The following is an 18,448-nucleotide window of genomic DNA, read 5'->3' as shown; positions in this document are numbered from 1 at the left end:
GCTGAGTCAGTTGAGTCATTAATGATCAGTTTTGCTGAGCCAATTGAGTCAACAGTGTAGTCAGTTGTGCTGAGTCATTTGTGACGAGTCAGCTGTTCTGGCCAAGGAGTCAGGTGAACTGTAGTCATATGTGTTACTTTGATATAGTTCCTGAACAGATACTGCTTTTATCATTATTATAATTCATTACTAATGCTGACAGGAGTAATGGTGTTCCAGAGATTCACTGATGTTGTTTGGCAGTTGTGCGGGTTTGAGTCATTACCTTGTCATGAGTCAGTTAGGTTTCTTCCACAGTTCTTGTCTTTTGGCAGTCACCTGTGTTGCATTCACTGTCACTGTGCTACTTCAACAGTCAGCCACTCTGCGATGTTCGTTGTTGAGTCAGTTGTAAGAATTCAGTCAGCTAAGTTGCTTTCAGTGTTTAACAGGCAGTTGTGTTGCATCTTTAGTCACTTCCACTCTCACCACACTTAAAAGTTGTAAAGTCCTTATGGATGTGTTTTCTTGATGGCGTCATTGACTGGATAAGAGTATTGTGTTTTTGTCATTTTTTCCCCCCCTCAGTATTGTTGTCATAGTTTACCATATTCTGGGCAACTGCTTAGCTTTCACAACCATCCCACCAATCTTTTTCGATCATTCTTCAAAAATTTCTTGCGTTTTCATATTACTTTTGTCTAATTATTATTTATTTTTGTACAGAATATATGTTCAAGGCGGTCTACATATTACGTTCCACTTCCACTCCGCCAGGCAATTTCTCGTGTTTTGTATGTATCATCATTCACTCATTTCCTACTTCCATTGCCACACTCACACACACACACATCAGCATACTCAGCCGTCCCCGCAACACACAAGATACTTCCAGATGTTTACAGTGGGGCGCTATTTACGAGTTACCCTGTATATTATCACCAGTGGGCAGTGTCCTGGGGGTCGAACAGGTGCAGTTTATCGAGTTAGTAATGGACGTTTTGCTACTCAGTCACACGTACAGCTTCAAGCTCCATTATCTTACAGTTCGTTTCTGTTATTCATCTTCCATTGATCTCAGCAGTGGGTTTATTTTTCCAGTCTGTTGCTTGAGCTGTGACAGTTTATTTCTAGGTTTTCCTTACGTAAATAACTTTGTCTGTCGCTAATCCATCTGTTTGTCGTGAAAATTGTTGACGGTGCTGTCTGTTGAGGGTTCGTCTGTTAGTCAAAGGTTGATTGCGTTGTGCCATTCCTATCCTACGTCGTCACGAGTGTTTCAGTGGATACTGGTTGCTGAAATCCAGATAGGCTGACATCTGGAGCAATTGCAAGAGTCTAATGCAAGGGCTTCCCACCACACACTACGACCCTAAGTAGTTCCCTCAGTACCAGTCACGACCAAACCACCTCCCTGGGATCAACAGGGTCTAAAAAGATTGACAAAGGATGTTGTTCCACACAGTATTGCCGTTAGAGGCGACAATAATTTCTTTTTGCCCGCACTTATTCCCGTACCTGAACAGCGAAGTCATGCATAACATAAATGATGAAAATGACAAAAATCGCAAATACTGTGGGAAGCCCTGGCTTCACGGAACGTCTATAGTCCAGTGACCCTGTTAAAAGTCCTGTACACACATATGCACTCATTCGCACACTTTACTTGCATTCAATCACCATAAAAATACTTTAAGTTACAACCGTACAGCTACAAACAAGAGCAACAACAACAGTAACAATAAAAGGACTTACACTACAAGCTCAGCCTGGGAGCTCCTGAAAATGAGGGGGTGAAGAGTGGTCGGGGAAAGCGTGATTGAGCTATTTTCTACACCTACGTGTCTCTCCCTGCCAACTTATTCTCAGCACATCCCATATTTTCTCCATTTTTCCCATTACAAAAAAATAATAATAAGTAAATAGTGTATTGTAAATTAAAACAGAATTAGTCCCCTAATTCAAGCATATAAGTATCTAGATTTCTAATCATAATTGTAAATATATTTTTTTATAAAGAAACATCTAAACTGCTCGAGTCTTCTATATTGCATCAGTCATTTATGTAGAATTCTGTTTATCGTTTTAAATTAAGATGCAAGACTTTATCATGGCAGCAGATGCTGGGACCTCTGTTGGCAAATAAAGTTAGCAGGGAAGGGTGAGCTGACGGTATGAAAAGAAATAGATTTTAAAACTGTAGCCTGAAGGCTTGCAGGTTTATGTTGGCAGGAGCGATGTTGGCATATAGGCTAGAAATAAGCCTAATAAGTGAAAAGTGCTAAAATCATTATGCGGGTATAGTGTAACACTGTGCTTCATACTCCTCACTGGTGTATTGTGCAAGTTTATTGTGTGGTGTTCGATTGATGATCAGTTGAATTAAGAGATGACTTGGGGGCCGATGCAGATCAAGTTAGATGATGCACTCAGAGGTTCAGTTAAGAGCTGAGATGATCTGAGTGATATAGTTGACGATGGAATTTTGAGCGCATATGTTGGGCAGCAATGAATTAATTCAGTCAGAAGATTGTTTAAGTGGTCTGAAGTGGTTCGGTTAATCCAGATAGAAGCTGTTGAAGACAATGATTTGGATAATTTAGCTGCGTTAGTTAGAACATATTAATTTAATGGCTTTTGTGGGAGTTGGCAGATTAGATTTCCTTGGCTCACATAAAGGCCACTTGATTAAGCACGGTAGAGGTTCTTAGATACAAGTACTGATAGAAGAAGTGATGAATGATAGGCGCGAGTTTAGCGGTGGTTAAGGGAGAAAGGAAATGATGCGAATTAGTTGGAAATGACGGAGGCGGTTTGACTGGATGAGACAGAGGTTGTAGACGATTTTGTTGGAGTAGTTAAAGGTTGATAAGGGCCGCGAAGATGATTTGTTTGACTGAATTAATGAGGGATGATGAAGTGACTGAACGATTTTAGAGGCTGCTAATGGATTTGATTGTTAGAATCAGAGACGGATGACGGAGGCAGGTTTAGGGATTATTGAAGAGCGACAGAGATGGCTTGAATTTTATAGGGGTGAATGATGATGATGTGAGTGGTCGAGTTAGAGGTTGTTGACAGAGATAATTTGGTTGATCCAGCCAATGAAGGAGGAGACCTTGACGTAGACCCCCGGTACGTCCTGCCTGCCACAACCAAAGCCCCACGACACCAGCCCGCTTAGCTCGTAGTAGCCGTCCACAGCGCACACCAGAGGCCCGCCACCATCACCCTGAAAAACAGGTACAGTTGCAGTCAGTAGTTCTTTTACACCGTCTTGATACTGTGTCGAAACTGTAAGATCTTGCTAAACTAATCAGTGATACTCAGGCAGGTTGGGAAGGTTGTAGTCTACCTCCCATCATTTCGAAAACCAAAATTTGTAAAGGGTTATTGAGTGCCACGAAGCTTTATGTTGATCGTGTTGGGTATACAGGAGCGATGCATGCTTACTCTGTTCTTCTTAGTCTTCTTCCTGGGGTAAGTTTTGAAATAAAGTCTTCATGCCCATACTGGCCAACCTACAATGCCCATCGTCACAGGGTGTATTATTCACGCCTGACCCACAACCCACAGTCGTCTTAGCCTGTCCCGCCCACTCCTTTCCACCCACACCAGCCCTTTTTTCCCTACAACAAACTTCACCATCTAACGCTAGCACCGCCCGTAATAAAACACTCATTACTCACGTCTCAAACAGCCACACCACCGTCTTAGTCCATCTCACCCACCCCACGGAAGAATAAAGACAATTTCGGCAACAGAGATAGGTACACAGACACGTAGTAAGATAGATACACACATACATACATTGCTAGACATATAGATAGATAAATAATACCCACCTGACAAGCATCATGGCCGCTCTCCCCACCGGCACAGAACGATGATGCTGGCAGGATAAATATCTTCTCCGTGACGGCATTGATCTTCCTCACACACTCGTTGTCCGACACTACTGGCACCACGGCCTCACGCACTCGAAGCGGGATGGGGCCGGCTGGGGGAGGAGACGGCGTGAATGAGGGGATGAACTAGAGGAGAGAAAGGATAATAGTGTGGCTGGTTAGAGAGATGGAAGGGAATAAGAGGGAAGAGAGGATATAAGCGAAGTAGGTTAGAGAGAAAGGGAAGGGAGAAGTAACGGTAGAGAGTAAGAGGAGAGAGAGGGGGAAAGTTGGTTAGTAGGAAAGAGAAGGAGGGTGGGAGGGGAAGGAATTATAAGGGAGAGAGGCTATAAGAGAGGAGATCGCATAATGTGGGAATAAAGGAGGGAGGAGATGGGAGTGAGTGAGGGGAGAAGGTGAAGGTTGGATATGTTATGAGACTATTATCGAACAGTAGCATGGTGACAGAGGTGATGAAGTTAGGTTCTTCTGTTTTGTTTTTCAGGTTAATAGGTTAGGCTTATCTTACTTTAATTTTATCCTGCATGATAAAGGAATCCGTCTAGTTGGGGGAGGTGGTGGGTCAATCGGTAAAGAGGTGGCCTGCAGTCCTACCGGACCCAGGTTCAAATCCTTGCTGGGGTAGTGAACGGTTAAAGGATTTGAATGTCATAAAAGCAGACTTTACTGATCTACCAGAAGACCCACCGACATGTAAAAATACCCTCGCTAATACCAATACACCAGTCCCGTATTCAATATGGACAATGGGTGTTAGCGCCGAAGTGGTGACATGTAGAGAGGTGTATGGTATGTAGGAGGACTATTGGGCCTTGGGAGCAGGCTGTAAAGCCTATGCCCAGAGTCGGACAAAAAAAAAAAAAAGTTTAGAAATCAGGATTGGGAGAGCACTGAACTACTACTATTACTACTACCACTACTACCATCACCACCGCTGTCAAAAACGTATTCCCTTAACTCACTCTCTCCCATGTAGCCGTATCCGGTGACCGTACACCTGCTGCCGGCGACCTGATTCACCCCCCTAGCCGGCAGACAGGCCAGACACACGCCCTCCTGCAGCTCAGCATGGCCGTACAGCTTCAGGAGGGCGATGTCGTTGTCCAGTGTCTGTGAGTTGTGGTTGTGGTGGATGTAGGTGGTGGCCACGCGTAGGGTCTGGGCGCCCGGTGAGCCGAATTTGGTGGTCAGGTCGTGGTCTCCTACTCGGACGTAAATAGCGTCGCCTGATCTCACGATGCTGGTACGGGAGAGGTTGGAGGAATTAGCAAAATATTCTGATACCCTAAAATGCTGCCTGTGTCACTGTACACTTAACAGACGAAAGGCCACAGACTAATTAAACAGCTAATTCTGCTACATTTCATTTACGTTAAGTAGGCGACAATTTTCCTCATTTTGCAGCTTATTTCCTGCAGTTCAGTGGCAGAATAAGACAGTTCTATGGCTCTATGTCTTTTCCACAGCGCTTCGTGATTACCACCATATTCTACCGTTAATGTCTTGTTTCAGTTCAAAATTCTTCATGGCGCTGGCAACTTTATCCCGTATTGAAATAAACAGAGTGCAGATATTTATATGGCTGCCTATTTCTCAACAGTTTCTACCCACGCCATCACCTAACCTCGCGACTCACTTGGTAACACAATGCGCTGCGGTGAGGACCCACTGCGTGCCGATCAGCGCCCCGCCACACAGGTACTGGTTGAGTGAGTTGATGAGTGCCACCTGCCAGCACCACTCGCCAGGCACCGCGTCCTCGCCACCCACCACGCGGCCGGCCCTCTCGTTGCCTTTCACGCCGCACACGTACTTGTTCCTCACGGGGGCACGGGTGGTTGGTGGCGGTGGAGGAGGTGCTGTGGGAGGGTACAGAAGATTTAAATAAAAGGGAATGGGATGCTTAATCTATACAGAGCTGAGTTCATAGGTATAAATCACACACACACACACACACACACACACACACACACACACACACACACACACACACACACACACACACACACAGCTAGAAGTTTTATCTGAATTGGACATGCCCATCTAAATTAAACTCTTATCATCAGGAATTCTCATTTGAATCAGAATTCTTATATGTACTGGATAAACTGAAACTCCTGCGCAACGTAGCTGGAACTCTTGTTTAAATGGCGCAACACCTTATCGGAAAGTGCAACATCTTCTCGAGACTGGAACTCCTATTTGTCGAGACTGGAGTTAATCTTTTAGAAATTGGAACCCTTGCTCATTTAACCTGGAATTACCTTTACGGAAACTGGAATTTACAAGTCCTAATCTACCTCCTCGTGGCCTTACCCTGAGTGGCGTTCTGGTAGTGGGTATATGAGGGATGGTGGACGTAGGGTGGGTTCTCAAAGTGTGGCTGTTCACTAGAGTCATACGGTGGCTGGTGTTCAAAAGGCGGTGGCTGCTCGTACACCGGTTGCTCATATGGCTGATCGTAGGGTGGATTGTAGGGCTGGTCGTATGGCTGATCATAAGACTCGTACGGTGGAGGAGCATACCCGGACTGGCCATATCCAGGCTGTGGGTATCCGGGCTGCTCGTACGGGTTGGGGTGGTAGGGTGGTTGCTCGTAGGGATGCTCGTAGTGGCCCACGGTGTCATTACGAGCGATGTTGTGCACCTCTTCGTAGCGCAGCAGGTCCCTCAGTGCTGACTTGGGGGAGCAGCATTCGGTGTTGGCCTTGTTGCACTTGAAGAGGTCCGTCATCTCCGCATTGCCTGGAAGGAAAGAAGGCTGGTTATTAGATTCGAAGGTGGATCAATATTTCTGTCTGCCTTTCTGCTTGCGTGTCTGTCTGTCTCTTTTTTGCTGCAGTGGAGTAAATCTATCACTTCTGCGTTGCCAGGAAGTGGGAAGAAATGCTATGGAAAGAATGTAGAAGCATAACACTGTCTCTTTCTGCCAGTGACGTACGCGAAATAAAGTGCAAATAGACGAAAATCAGGACCAGATGAAAGAACTACAGGATAACGACTTACCGAAGCACGTGAATGACAGGAAGGGTTGGATACAGGTGCCAGGACATTCAGGTCGCAGATCAGGGGGCTCAGTGGTGGGGGCCGGTGTGGTGGTGGTGGTGGTTGTGGTAGTTGTGGTGGTCGTGGTGCTGGTTGTGGTGGTGGTAGGGGGTGGGGTGGGGCGTGGACGTTGTGGGGGACGGCGGTCAGGTCTGGGAGGGGGGCGGGGAGGGGGCTGACCAGTAAAGAGTGAGGCCAGAGTCTGGAAGGCGGGAGGGATGGAGGACTCCTGCGGGGGTCGTCTGGGGGGTTCTCTACCTGGAGGGGGACGTCTCGGGGGCTCTCTGTGGGGGGGCGGGGGTGGTACGGGCTCTCTAGGGGGCTGTCGGGGTGGGGATGGGAGTGGGGTTTCACTCTCAGCTCTGTTATCGCAGCAAACTGTCCCCGCCTCACAGTCAGAGATCTCCACAAGAACGGATGGCTGGGAGCAGAAGGAGGCTACCAGAGCAGGCAGGCAGGTCCCGGGGCAAGGCGGGGCGGGGGGTGGTGGGGTGGTGGTGGTGATGCTGGTGGTTGGGGGCGTGGTGGTACGGGGGGGGAGAGGGGGTGACGATGGCTTAGTATCAGGTGAATCAGGGTCGTTTTGGTTCAGACTGGGTCTCCTTCGCTGGGTAACGCAACATCGGCCTCCTCGTGGACACGCCCCCGAGCGGTCGATCTCATCACATAGAAAGGCAAAGAATCCAGCCACGCAGGTCCCCCGGCATCTCAGTTCGGGAGGGATGTTGTTGGGTGGGGTTGGGCGTGGTGGGCGGCTGGGCCAGGGCGGGGTGGGGTCGGCCTCAGTAGTGGTGACAGTGGTGGTGGTGGTCGTGGTGGGGGGAGTCATCACCGGTATCTCGCTGCCCAAACCCTCATCGTTCTGAAAATATTGCAGTGTTAGGCCCCGTGCATAAGGGAATCCGTAGCACTTGTTTCTTAGGTATTAATTTTGCTTAATGCACCTTAACATTCTTCAGTATTTTATGTATATAGTTTTTAATATCAACACAGTTCACACCAGTAACATGGAAGAGGATATCAGTGCTTAATGTGCAGAATAAGTCGCCAGGAGAGAGGTGTTAAGTCATCTCCAAAGTCAGTTGGAATACGACCTAAGAAAAAACCCTAAACATTCTCCTAGACTACGACATGCAACTACCACTTTGCAGTCCAGGTCCTTATTTCAGTTCTGGTCAAATTCGCTGTCTCTCTCTCTCTCTCTCTCTCATTTGTGAAACCCCTCTTTCTTGAATAACGTAGAACTAAATTCCATCCAAACCTGAAATAAACGGAACTCTTTGGCTGATTTCCCGACTGTACCCCATCTTCCTCTTAGCGTCTGTCTACCTGCCAACCTACCTCTCTACCTACCTTCCTATCTATTTCACCACTCTCTTCTGCCGCTTAGCTTCCATCTACCTACCAACCTACCTAGCTGTCAACCTACCCTCCTGTCTGTCTCACCTCTCCCTTCTATCTCTTAGCTTCTCTCTACTTACCAGCCAACCTGTCTATCTACTTTCCTATCAGTCTCACCTCTTCCTTCGGCTCGTCCTTCTTGGGGTTGAGCAGCACGAACTCCTTAGGCGGGTTGTCGACATCTTGGAAGAGGTCCCCGGAAACACAGCACCTCAGGCCGGACCGACACAGCTGCGCCACGTCCAGGGCCGCCTCGCAGTACTGGCTGATCCGGTCCGCCACGCACACACCAGGGCACACACGCACACCTTGAGGGGAACACACACAGTAGAGTAATACGGTGAAATGGTAGAGTAAATTAAAATATAACACGTGCATGGCTCCCTCACAGTACTGGGTGATTCTCTTGACCACGTACACCTCGGGAAGATTACGTAGATTAGAGCAATACGGTGAAATGGTAGAATGAAGTAAAATATAACACGTCCAGGGCTGCTTCACAATACCGGGTGATTCTCTTCGCCACGGCACTTCTTGGGAAATACGTGGTGTAGAATAATACGGTGAAATAGTAGAATAAAGTAAGAAATAGCACATCCAGGGCTGCCCCACAGTACCGGGTGATTCTCTCGGTCACATACACGTCATGGTACACACGCACACCTTGGGAAATGAGTGGAATAATACGGTGAAATGGTAGAACAGTATTAAATATAACACGCCCAGGGATGCATCACAGTACTGGTTGATCCGTTCCACCACACACACACTCGCCAGGGCACGCATGCACTGTGCATCTCGAGAAATACGTAGAGTAATGCCATGAAATGGTAGAATACTCGTAAAGCACAGTATAACACGTCCAGGGCAGCCTAACAGTACTAGCTGATCCGATCCGCTATATACACGTTAGAGCACACAGGCACACCTCAGGGAGAATGCACAGAGTATATTAATGTCGCGGTGGGAAAGAACCACATATTTAGGCAACAATCAGAGCAGCCGGGCCCACATTACGACTCAAACTCAGCATAGGAACACGTCAAGCAAATGAAAGTACGCCTGCGACAAGAAGAGAAGAGGGGTTGGATTTATGACTGCCGATTGCATAAGGGTCACTGAGGGAGACGACGATGGAATAAAGTATTTCAGGGAGCGACACACTTGGGCATTAAAGTATTCAGGGAGCGACACACTTAGGCAGCCACACTAAACTAGTCTCGCAATACAGGATGAACAAAATCTAATAACCTCAAGGAGCACATCCAGTCAACTAAAGTTTGCAGAAAGGATATGTCTACCTGCGTATCTATAGCCAGAGACTTTAAACCCGGAGGGGATGGTCACAAACATATCTCCTCCACGTTACCTTGTCTTTCATCAGGCTGCCCTTCTTCCAACCCACAAAGAGAAAGGAGAAAGTAAAGTAAAATAGATGTTACAGATGGACCACATGTAAGGCCTTTCCTTGAGTCCATATATAAAGTAGTACGGCACGCCTATCCCAGGACACACACACACACACACACACACACACACACACACACACACACACACACACACACACACACACACACACACACACACACACACACGGACCATAAAGAGAAAATATGAGGAAAGTATGGAAAGATAAAATAATAAATAACACCCGGATCATACCCAGGACAGACCTACAGGAGCGACTGATACACAAACGCGCAGAAGCAGCCTAGAAGCACATCGATTACATTATAGTCGCGTTAAATAAAGAGAACTCAGTATGGTAAGGTAAAATTTAATGCAACACGACACCTTAACATGAAAAAAAAGGAACATCACACTAGGGGATCATATTGAGTTGGTTAATGGCTGCACCGATGAAAAAACAGACGAAAAATTAAAACACGACACCTAAAAATAAATAAGTACACACACACACACACACACACACACACACACACACACACACACACACACACACACACACACACACACACACACACACACACACACACACACACACACACACACACGGAAAAAAAATTAACAGAACACGACAGGTAAACGAGAAAGAAAAACAGGGGAACATGCACACCTGAGAAGCAAATCGAATACATTATGGCTGCAGAAAAAAAGAGAATACGATATAAGGCAGGATACACACACACGCACATACACACACTCTCTCTCTCTCTCTCTGTCTACTTACTGCTAGAGGCTGCATAGGCCTGAGCAGTCACAGTAGTAGTGGTGGTGGGCAAATCCGTGGTCAGCCCATCCTCGCTTTCCATCTCCCCTCCCTCTCTCTCCGAGTCCACCTTCTCCTCCACCCTCTTGACGGGAGGTGGGGAGGTGCTGGGTGGAGGGGGGTCATGGGTGGAGGGCTGGAGAGTAGGGGCGTCTTCCTCCACCCCTCCTCCTCCACCCTCCTCCAGAACTCCTCCCCATGTTGATAGCCCTTCCGTCACCGCTGTCGTCTGCTGAACAAAGAATCATTCAATTTTTCAGGCTTATGATTCTGTGCTACTACTACTACTACTACTACTACTACTGCTACTACTACTACTGCTGCTACTACTACTACTACTACTACTACCACTGCTACTACTACTACTGCTACTACTACCACTACGACTACTACTGCTACTGCTATTACTGCTACTACCAACAGCAGTAATAACAACAATAAACTGGTAGGCGATGATGGCCTCCTCTAAGCAGACCAAGGTTTGTCAGCGACCAGAAGTGGGTTTCGACACTAAAAGTGATTTCTATATGGAGTTACTCCAGTGCAACATTCCACCCAAGAATTATGGGCCTGGCTTAATAATCTTCAGAGCCTCAGCATTTCGCGCGAGCAAGGTTGCAATTTGAGTGCTTTTCATATTTTCTGCGTTTTATGATCTTTGACCCCTGACCTGGCGGATATAGGTCATGCATGTACGAAGGACACTTGTAGTACTCATTAACGTTTCTACACTTGTAATACTCATTAACGTTTCTAATCATGCAAAATTTCATTCGATTCCATCCACCCAGTGCGGAACCAGGGAACTTGAAGTTCGAGGAATCGCCCACAAGAAGTACAACTTCTAGGTGGCGCTGCCAGCGACTGGAAGTGCGTTTCGACACTTCTGAATGGAGGTATTCCAGTGCTACATTCCAGTCAAGAAACATTGTCCTGGCTTTACAATCTTCGGAGCCTTAGCATTTCGCGCGAGCATAGTCGTGATTTTAGCTATTTTCACCATTTTCTCATTTGATGACCTTTCACCCCTGACCTGGCCAGTATAGCACATAGATGTACATCAGAAAGTTGTAGTACTAGTCAGTGTCTATAAGCATGCAAACTTTCATTCAATCCCATCAAGTCATTGGGGAACTAAGGGGGGGACATTTTTGAAAACCGATACTGGTTGCTAGGGACGCTGAGGCCAATCTTCGCAGGGTTGCCTCCCGAAAACTAGAGGAGAGAGGGGAAAAGTGGATGGTACACATCCGATAGGGAATGGCCTCAAGATTGCACCTAAAGAAGTCAGAGCTTCTTATGCCCATTAGTAGTACCACTACAGTTTAAAACATGAAAAGTACGAAAACAGCAGGTTTTTGGCCGTTGTTTGACAACGAGTACTTGGCTAGCAACCAAAACCTTGCGGAGACATCTAGGTCATGGGCTGATATTTCTTTCCAAGTTTGGTCGGAATCGGTTGATTCTGAAGGGTAGAAGTGCCTGCCACAATTAAACAAAAGAGAAAGAAAGACAACGCGACTATCAGTAAGGGCAACATGGAGCTGGCCAATAATAATAATAATGAAAATAATAATAATAGTTACAGTAACAGTACTAGTAGTAGTAGCAGTAATGTTGTAATAGCAGCTGCAGCAGCAGCAGCAGCAGCAGCAGCAGCAGTAGCAGCAGCAGTAGTACGGTAGTGTAGTAGTAGTAGTAGTAGTAATAGTAGCAGCAGTAGTAGTAGTAATAGTAGTAGTAGTACCAGTACTAGTAGGAGTAGCAGTAGTATCCTCATCATCATCATCGTTTTTCTAATGTCACTTTAGAGTGAAGTGGAGGGGATTATGGAGGAGCGTGGCGTAGAAGGCATAGAGAACTGAGGGACACATTGTGGTAAAGAGGCATAGGATCGGACTCTCGTAGGCTTAGTTGACTCCCTAGCACTGTCTCTCATACCGATTTATTTTTGCATAGTAGTCTTCAGTGTCTTTAATAATATACTGCATGGTGTGTAAGTAGCGCCCCACTATAAATTCGCCTGAGGTTTCTTATGTGTTACGGACATGGCTCAGTCTGCTTGTATGGGCGCGGGTGTTTAGAGAGAGGTGGGCAGATAAATATGGTAGAGCTCTTACTGTTCGTTTTATTATGTCTGGGAATTTAATTTAACACTGAGCAAAGACCACTGAATTACTGCGATATCGTTCCATTACACTTAATAATCAGTGAACGGGTGCATGAATATGTATAGTTACTGAGTACACACACACACACACACACACACACACACACACACACACACACACACACACACACACACACACACACACACACACACACACACACACACACACACACACAGACTGACCTCATCTTCTTGCGGGTCCGGCGTGGTGGGGTCAGTGGCGGGGTCATCCTTGTCCTCACCTGCAATACAAGGTCATATCAGGTCAGCAAAAATATCATGGCAGAAGCAGAAAGAACGAAATATATGTCCGAATTCTCATTGGCTTAAGAGATTACGTAACAACTCGTCATTAGCGGTTTATTTTGCCCATTGCCACTTGAATATCCCTTTTCATATTACCGATGCAAATTTTATACAGATAACATACACAAGAATAACACTGTAAATAGGAAAATAAATCGCCAAGGAAGAAGTGCTACGAAGCCCCCTATGCTATGGCACAAGCACACTATACACATAAATAAATAAATAAATAAGCAAAATGGTAACTGACGCCGACAAGAAATGCTCCTGAGAAGTTGCGGCGTAAAAATAAAAATAAACACTAGAATGGTCCTATATTTAGAAGCTCAATTGGGTTTTAAAAAAGTGATTATGAAAAGTAATATAAAAATCACTGTTATAATAATTTTTACGTTAATGATTGTTTTAAAGAGTCAGAGTAATTGAGTCAGCTTAGTTACATCATTACATGGGAGCAGACTCTCACCTTCCACGACTCATGCAAGTTCACAGTTTAAAACATTAATTGGTATTACATATTTATTGTCCACCCACAAGGGTCTGTTAGCTTTGTTTAAGTAGGCTAAAATGATGTTATGCGTGAAAATAACGATGTTAATATGTGTTAATATGAAAGGCAGAGCGATACAAGGAGCAAAAACGTAGACAGAATGAAAACAAAGAAAAGAAAGACTGCAATGAAGAGGGACAGGGAAACAAGATCAAGGTAACCAGGAGGTGAAAATTAGGACAGGCAGAGCAGTAGTGCCTTAAGCTGTAGCTCATTTAAACAGGGGCTTGTTATTGAAAAGTATAATCACGTGTATTTTAAAGATGACTGTATAAAACGGTACTGTACGTACTTGTGCCGGTACGGTAACTAAAGGTAAATATTTTTATATGTTGCATAACCAGTGAAAACGCCATTTTGAGCGATAGAAGCACCGTTTGTTAATGTCATGAAGGACTATGGTAACATTAAAAGGTGCTCATGAATTTCAGCTATTGCATTAAAGTATCTTAAGTTATCTGTCTTGTTAGACGGGTACTTTTCATCAGATTTCTGTTCATGACAAATCATTTCCATACTTTGGTAGGCAGACTAACTTTCTGCATGAATCATGACATTGACTGAATAATTTACATTTTACGACACTTCATGACTGATTTACCTTATTGAAGAGTTAGGGCAGTTATATATGACTCGACAAATGAATGTAACATCAGTAAATTATGTTTAATACTGCATCTACCCTCTCTTGCTGTAAAATTAATATTGTGATGCTCCATGAAAATTTGCACGAACAGGGTAACAATTACTAAGAGACAAAGAATGATGCTGACAAGATATATTAGGTCAACTGCAGTTCGTATAATGTGTAGAGCGTGAGGTGATAGGGACAGACATGACAGGAACGCAGACAGAACGAAAACAAAGAAGAACGCAAGACAACGGGACAGCGAAATAAGATCAAAGTGGCTACGAAAGCAGTACGAAGAAATATAGTAATACCACAAGGATACAAGATTAAGATATACAAGTAAGATAAAGTACAGGAAGCAGAAGATATGTATAAGTTTTATTTACATACGGTTGAGAGAATGACTAACAAAAGAGAGAATTTTAAACATACTGAACTTACCCTTAACTCGTAAAACCTTAAAGAAAAACAGAATAAATTATGTATAGATTTGTTGATACATCGCAGATATACTAGAATATCTGTACCCTAACTTCATACATATTTTTAGCCACTGTAGAGACCCTGTAGTGAACTGAGACTGCACAGCTTCCGTCACTCCAGCGCATATGTCTCTCTCAGGACTAATATAAACAGTTCCTTATTATTTGTATGACTGGCATAGAGCACGTGAATGCCGTACAATGTTCACCCCCTTCGGTATGTAACTATTTCTTTCTTATTTTGTTCTTTCTAATTGTTTTCATCGCGTTAGGAGACTTTTTGAACTGAAGAGGTAAAAGTAAGCCTTTATTTTTGCGTTTTGTAGAGATTTTTCGAATTGAAGGTGATTTAGCCTTGATTAACCCCTTCACTAGTAGGGTCCTTTCCTTCGCTGAATAAAGTTGTCTCGTAGCAGGAATAATAAAATAAAAGGGAAGTCCTCTGGCTGAAGGACATAAAATCAACCCTACAGATCACAAGAATGAACAGTTATCACATTTACTTAACGGGTAGCAGAAGCATCACTATGGAGGAGCATGCCCGGTGGCTGTTTAGTATGCTGTGTACACATCCCAACATGTAACAGTGCAAATCCTCACACGTCACCACTTGGGTACTAATGTCTTCCGTCAGGGAGATTTTTAACCCCTTAAGTTGCGGGACGTCTTATATGTTTTTTTTTTTTTTTTTCTAGCATTTGACTTTTTTTTTTTTTTTTTCAGCATAGAGGCGAGTACTGAGATAGAGTTTGCAGTCTCCATTTTCCCCTCAGTACCGTACCAGAAAGTCTTAAGTGTTGTGTCCCTGTTGTCTTCAGTCTTACTCCTCTTAACATAATTCATTGCTGCTGAGGGGATTCAAAACATACCGGTACCAGTGGATGTGAAAATTCTTGTATACAGGGTGGTCCTTAATCCTTATATTACGCTTTACTTCACCATGCCAGGCTATTTCTCGTGTGTTGCGGGTACAGCTCAGTTAGTGCCGTCGGTGTCTACTTGGCATCAGTTATTCATTTCCCTCTCTCCCACTGCCACATCCACGCTCATTCTAGCAGACTGAGCCGTCCCCATTACACGGAAGATACGATTTTTATTTTTATTTCCTTTCTTCTTATTTTTATTTTTTTAGTAGAGTGCTGTTAACGGGCCAGCCTGTATAAGCTCGGGTCTTCACCAGCCAGTGACGGATATCTATAGGGTCAGCAGTGTTCTTCTGTGCTACTGTGTCATCGTCTCCCTAAATGGTAAAAATCCGTACCGTGAAACTACATTCGTGTGTCGTAGCTAATGTCTATGTACCGCCTACATTTCTAGTCATTGATGAAACTGTCACAAAAGGGTGAAGCCATGAGGAGAGGTAATTTTATGTGGGATTTTTATGTCCCGCTGTATATATAAGAGAGCTTAAGACTTCAGCTGGTGGCAGATAGAAACGAAAGGCCGAAACTACTGTATGTATGTTTGGAAGTAAAGAAACGGTGAAAACATAGCAGTTCATCCGTCTGTCTGTTGTCTATTTTGCTTTGAATATTTTATTCTGTTCGTACACGTTTCCTGGGTAGAACTGATGCTGTATCGGTACCTGGTGTGGGCCTGTGGATATGAAACGGGTCATTCGTCTGGCTGTTTTGCATTGGATCATAATATTGTCCTTATGCATTTCCTGGGTAGTGGTGTCTTGTGGTGTGTTGGTACGAGTATCTAGTGTGGAACTGGGTACACAGCAAGTCATGCGTCTATTTATATTGTTTTGAAAATATTACTGTTACCACAAAATTCCTGGGTACAGTTTTGGTGTCGGTAGCTGGTGTGATCCTAGGTACACAGCAGATCATTCGTCTGTCTGTTTTGTTTAGTGTTTTATTAAATGTTATTATACATTTTTTGAGGACAGATATGTGTTGAGGTGTGTTGTGGTATTATATCTGATGTGGGATTCTTCTGGCTGGTTTATTTTGGATTTTAATACTGTTCCTGTGCACTTCCTGGGTAGAGGTGTTGTTGTGGTACCTGGTGTGTTCCTGGGTACGCAGCACTTGGTCCCTGGGGGGCAGAGGTCGGGGCCCTCCTGCACCCTGTGGCAGATGGCGGCTGTCATGGCGTGCAGACACTTCCCGGGGCAACCCTCGCTGTCCGTTGCCTGCGCCAGGGTGTCCAGGAGGGCTGAAAAAACAAAACACTGTCGCACACACACCCACTTCCCCATTTAACCTTATGTTGAAAAAAAAAAAAAAAAACACTCATACACGTATCACATTATACAGTACCTCCTATACACACACTTCCTCCTTTAAATTCTTTAGACGCTTACTCTCACTGTCTCATTTAAACTCAAATTGCCATAAGCAGACACTGGCGTGCACACACTCACACTGCCACATTGCACTCCCTTTCATTCGTGTAGCCTAATGCAGAAACAAAATACACACACACACACACACACACACACACACACACACACACACACACACACACACACACACACGCACGCACGCACGCACGCACGCACGCACGCACGCACGCACACACACACACACACACACACACACACACACACACACACACACACACACACACACACACACACACACACACACACACACACAAAATGGACCCACTTGAGTAAGCACACGCACAATCACTCGTTATAAAATTGTCACCCCTCATCCACCCGCACCCCACCCCACACACACTAGATGATAGCACTTCTCACAGCAAGCTAAGTCTGGACGCATATATAGACTTTTTATCAGTTCATCATTGCTCACAACATAATTACACGTATCTTTAATATTCGTAATTGAGAAACAAATTATAGTCCCAGTATTTTTCCATCTTATAGTACGTATTGCCTTAATGTATGTAATTTTGCCAGCAGAGTTTACAGAGAGAGATGGAGGGAGGAAAATATGAAAATCACAAGGTCATAGAAAACGCAGGGTACGGAGAAAACGAGAAATCGATTGGCGCGCGATTTAACCCGCGTAGTGAGACTGACAACCTCTCATTTTCCCGCCCAACCACCGTGTCACCGTGAACAAACAGTAGAACAGTGACCTTTCTTTACTCTCATTATTACCCATCAGTGTAAGTGTTATTTGTATGCTGGTATTATCGTTATTAACGTGGATCCGCATTTTTCTTTGTTCCCGTCATTGTGCCAGTGTCGTCAGGGGTGAAAAGGGAATCGGGGCTACGCACAGTATGAAAAGTAGTCATTATGGTGTATTCTTAACCTTTCAAATTATGGTGACGATTTATTTTTTTTTTTTCTATTTAATACCATAGGATTTTTCTCGAGATCTGAGGGTTAAAAACTGTTTCTGTTATGGACGAACCAAAACAATAACAATAACCACCGAAGCGTGGAGATGGAAGGTAAATATTAACCTGAAGTGTAAAAATAAAAGTACCGTAGATCATTCAACATAAATATAGTACTGATAATTTGAATAACACCATGAACACGACATAATACCTCGGCTGAGAATGACAGTGAGTGAAAGTGCCTGAGAGAGAGAGAGAAAGAGGGGGGGGGGAGAAGATAGCCGAGGAAGTACAGTTGCGGACATAAAAACTGATCCATTTCACTCCAGTAAATTACAGGACGGTGAGAGATGACATTCGAAACAGTGATGCGACCTTCGGAGCCTTGCAAACTTTTCAGAATATGTAACATTTTCTTATTATTCGTTTGACCGATAATATTGTCCGCAACTAGAGGTGGGTGAAGGGGTGAAGAG

General features: G+C 44.6%; 1 protein-coding gene across 1 annotated transcript in view; it reads right to left on the bottom strand.

The window, feature by feature from the left end:
- Positions 1-3,043: 3,043 nt before the first annotated feature.
- LOC145415570 (protein masquerade-like) overlaps positions 3,044-18,448 on the bottom strand; it is a 45,306-nt gene continuing 29,901 nt past the window's right edge. The window contains exons 4-14 of the mRNA XM_080284792.1: positions 16,716-16,868; positions 12,917-12,975; positions 10,525-10,792; positions 8,451-8,641; positions 7,229-7,785; positions 6,894-7,174; positions 6,204-6,632; positions 5,524-5,746; positions 4,850-5,127; positions 3,825-3,979; positions 3,044-3,211 (exon numbers count right to left, since the gene is read on the bottom strand). Of these exons, the coding sequence (XP_080140918.1) occupies positions 3,044-3,211; positions 3,825-3,979; positions 4,850-5,127; positions 5,524-5,746; positions 6,204-6,632; positions 6,894-7,174; positions 7,229-7,785; positions 8,451-8,641; positions 10,525-10,792; positions 12,917-12,975; positions 16,716-16,868 (2,762 nt within the window). The remainder of the gene's footprint in view (positions 3,212-3,824; positions 3,980-4,849; positions 5,128-5,523; positions 5,747-6,203; positions 6,633-6,893; positions 7,175-7,228; positions 7,786-8,450; positions 8,642-10,524; positions 10,793-12,916; positions 12,976-16,715; positions 16,869-18,448) is intronic.

The sequence above is a fragment of the Coenobita brevimanus genome, chromosome 103 (genome assembly GCF_032717465.1).
Source record: "Coenobita brevimanus isolate Jiangsu-jjx chromosome 103, ASM3271746v2, whole genome shotgun sequence".
In the NCBI taxonomy this organism is placed as follows: domain Eukaryota; kingdom Metazoa; phylum Arthropoda; class Malacostraca; order Decapoda; family Coenobitidae; genus Coenobita; species Coenobita brevimanus.
Note: the sequence above shows the minus strand (reverse complement) of the source record. Positions and strands in the feature narration are given on the sequence as shown.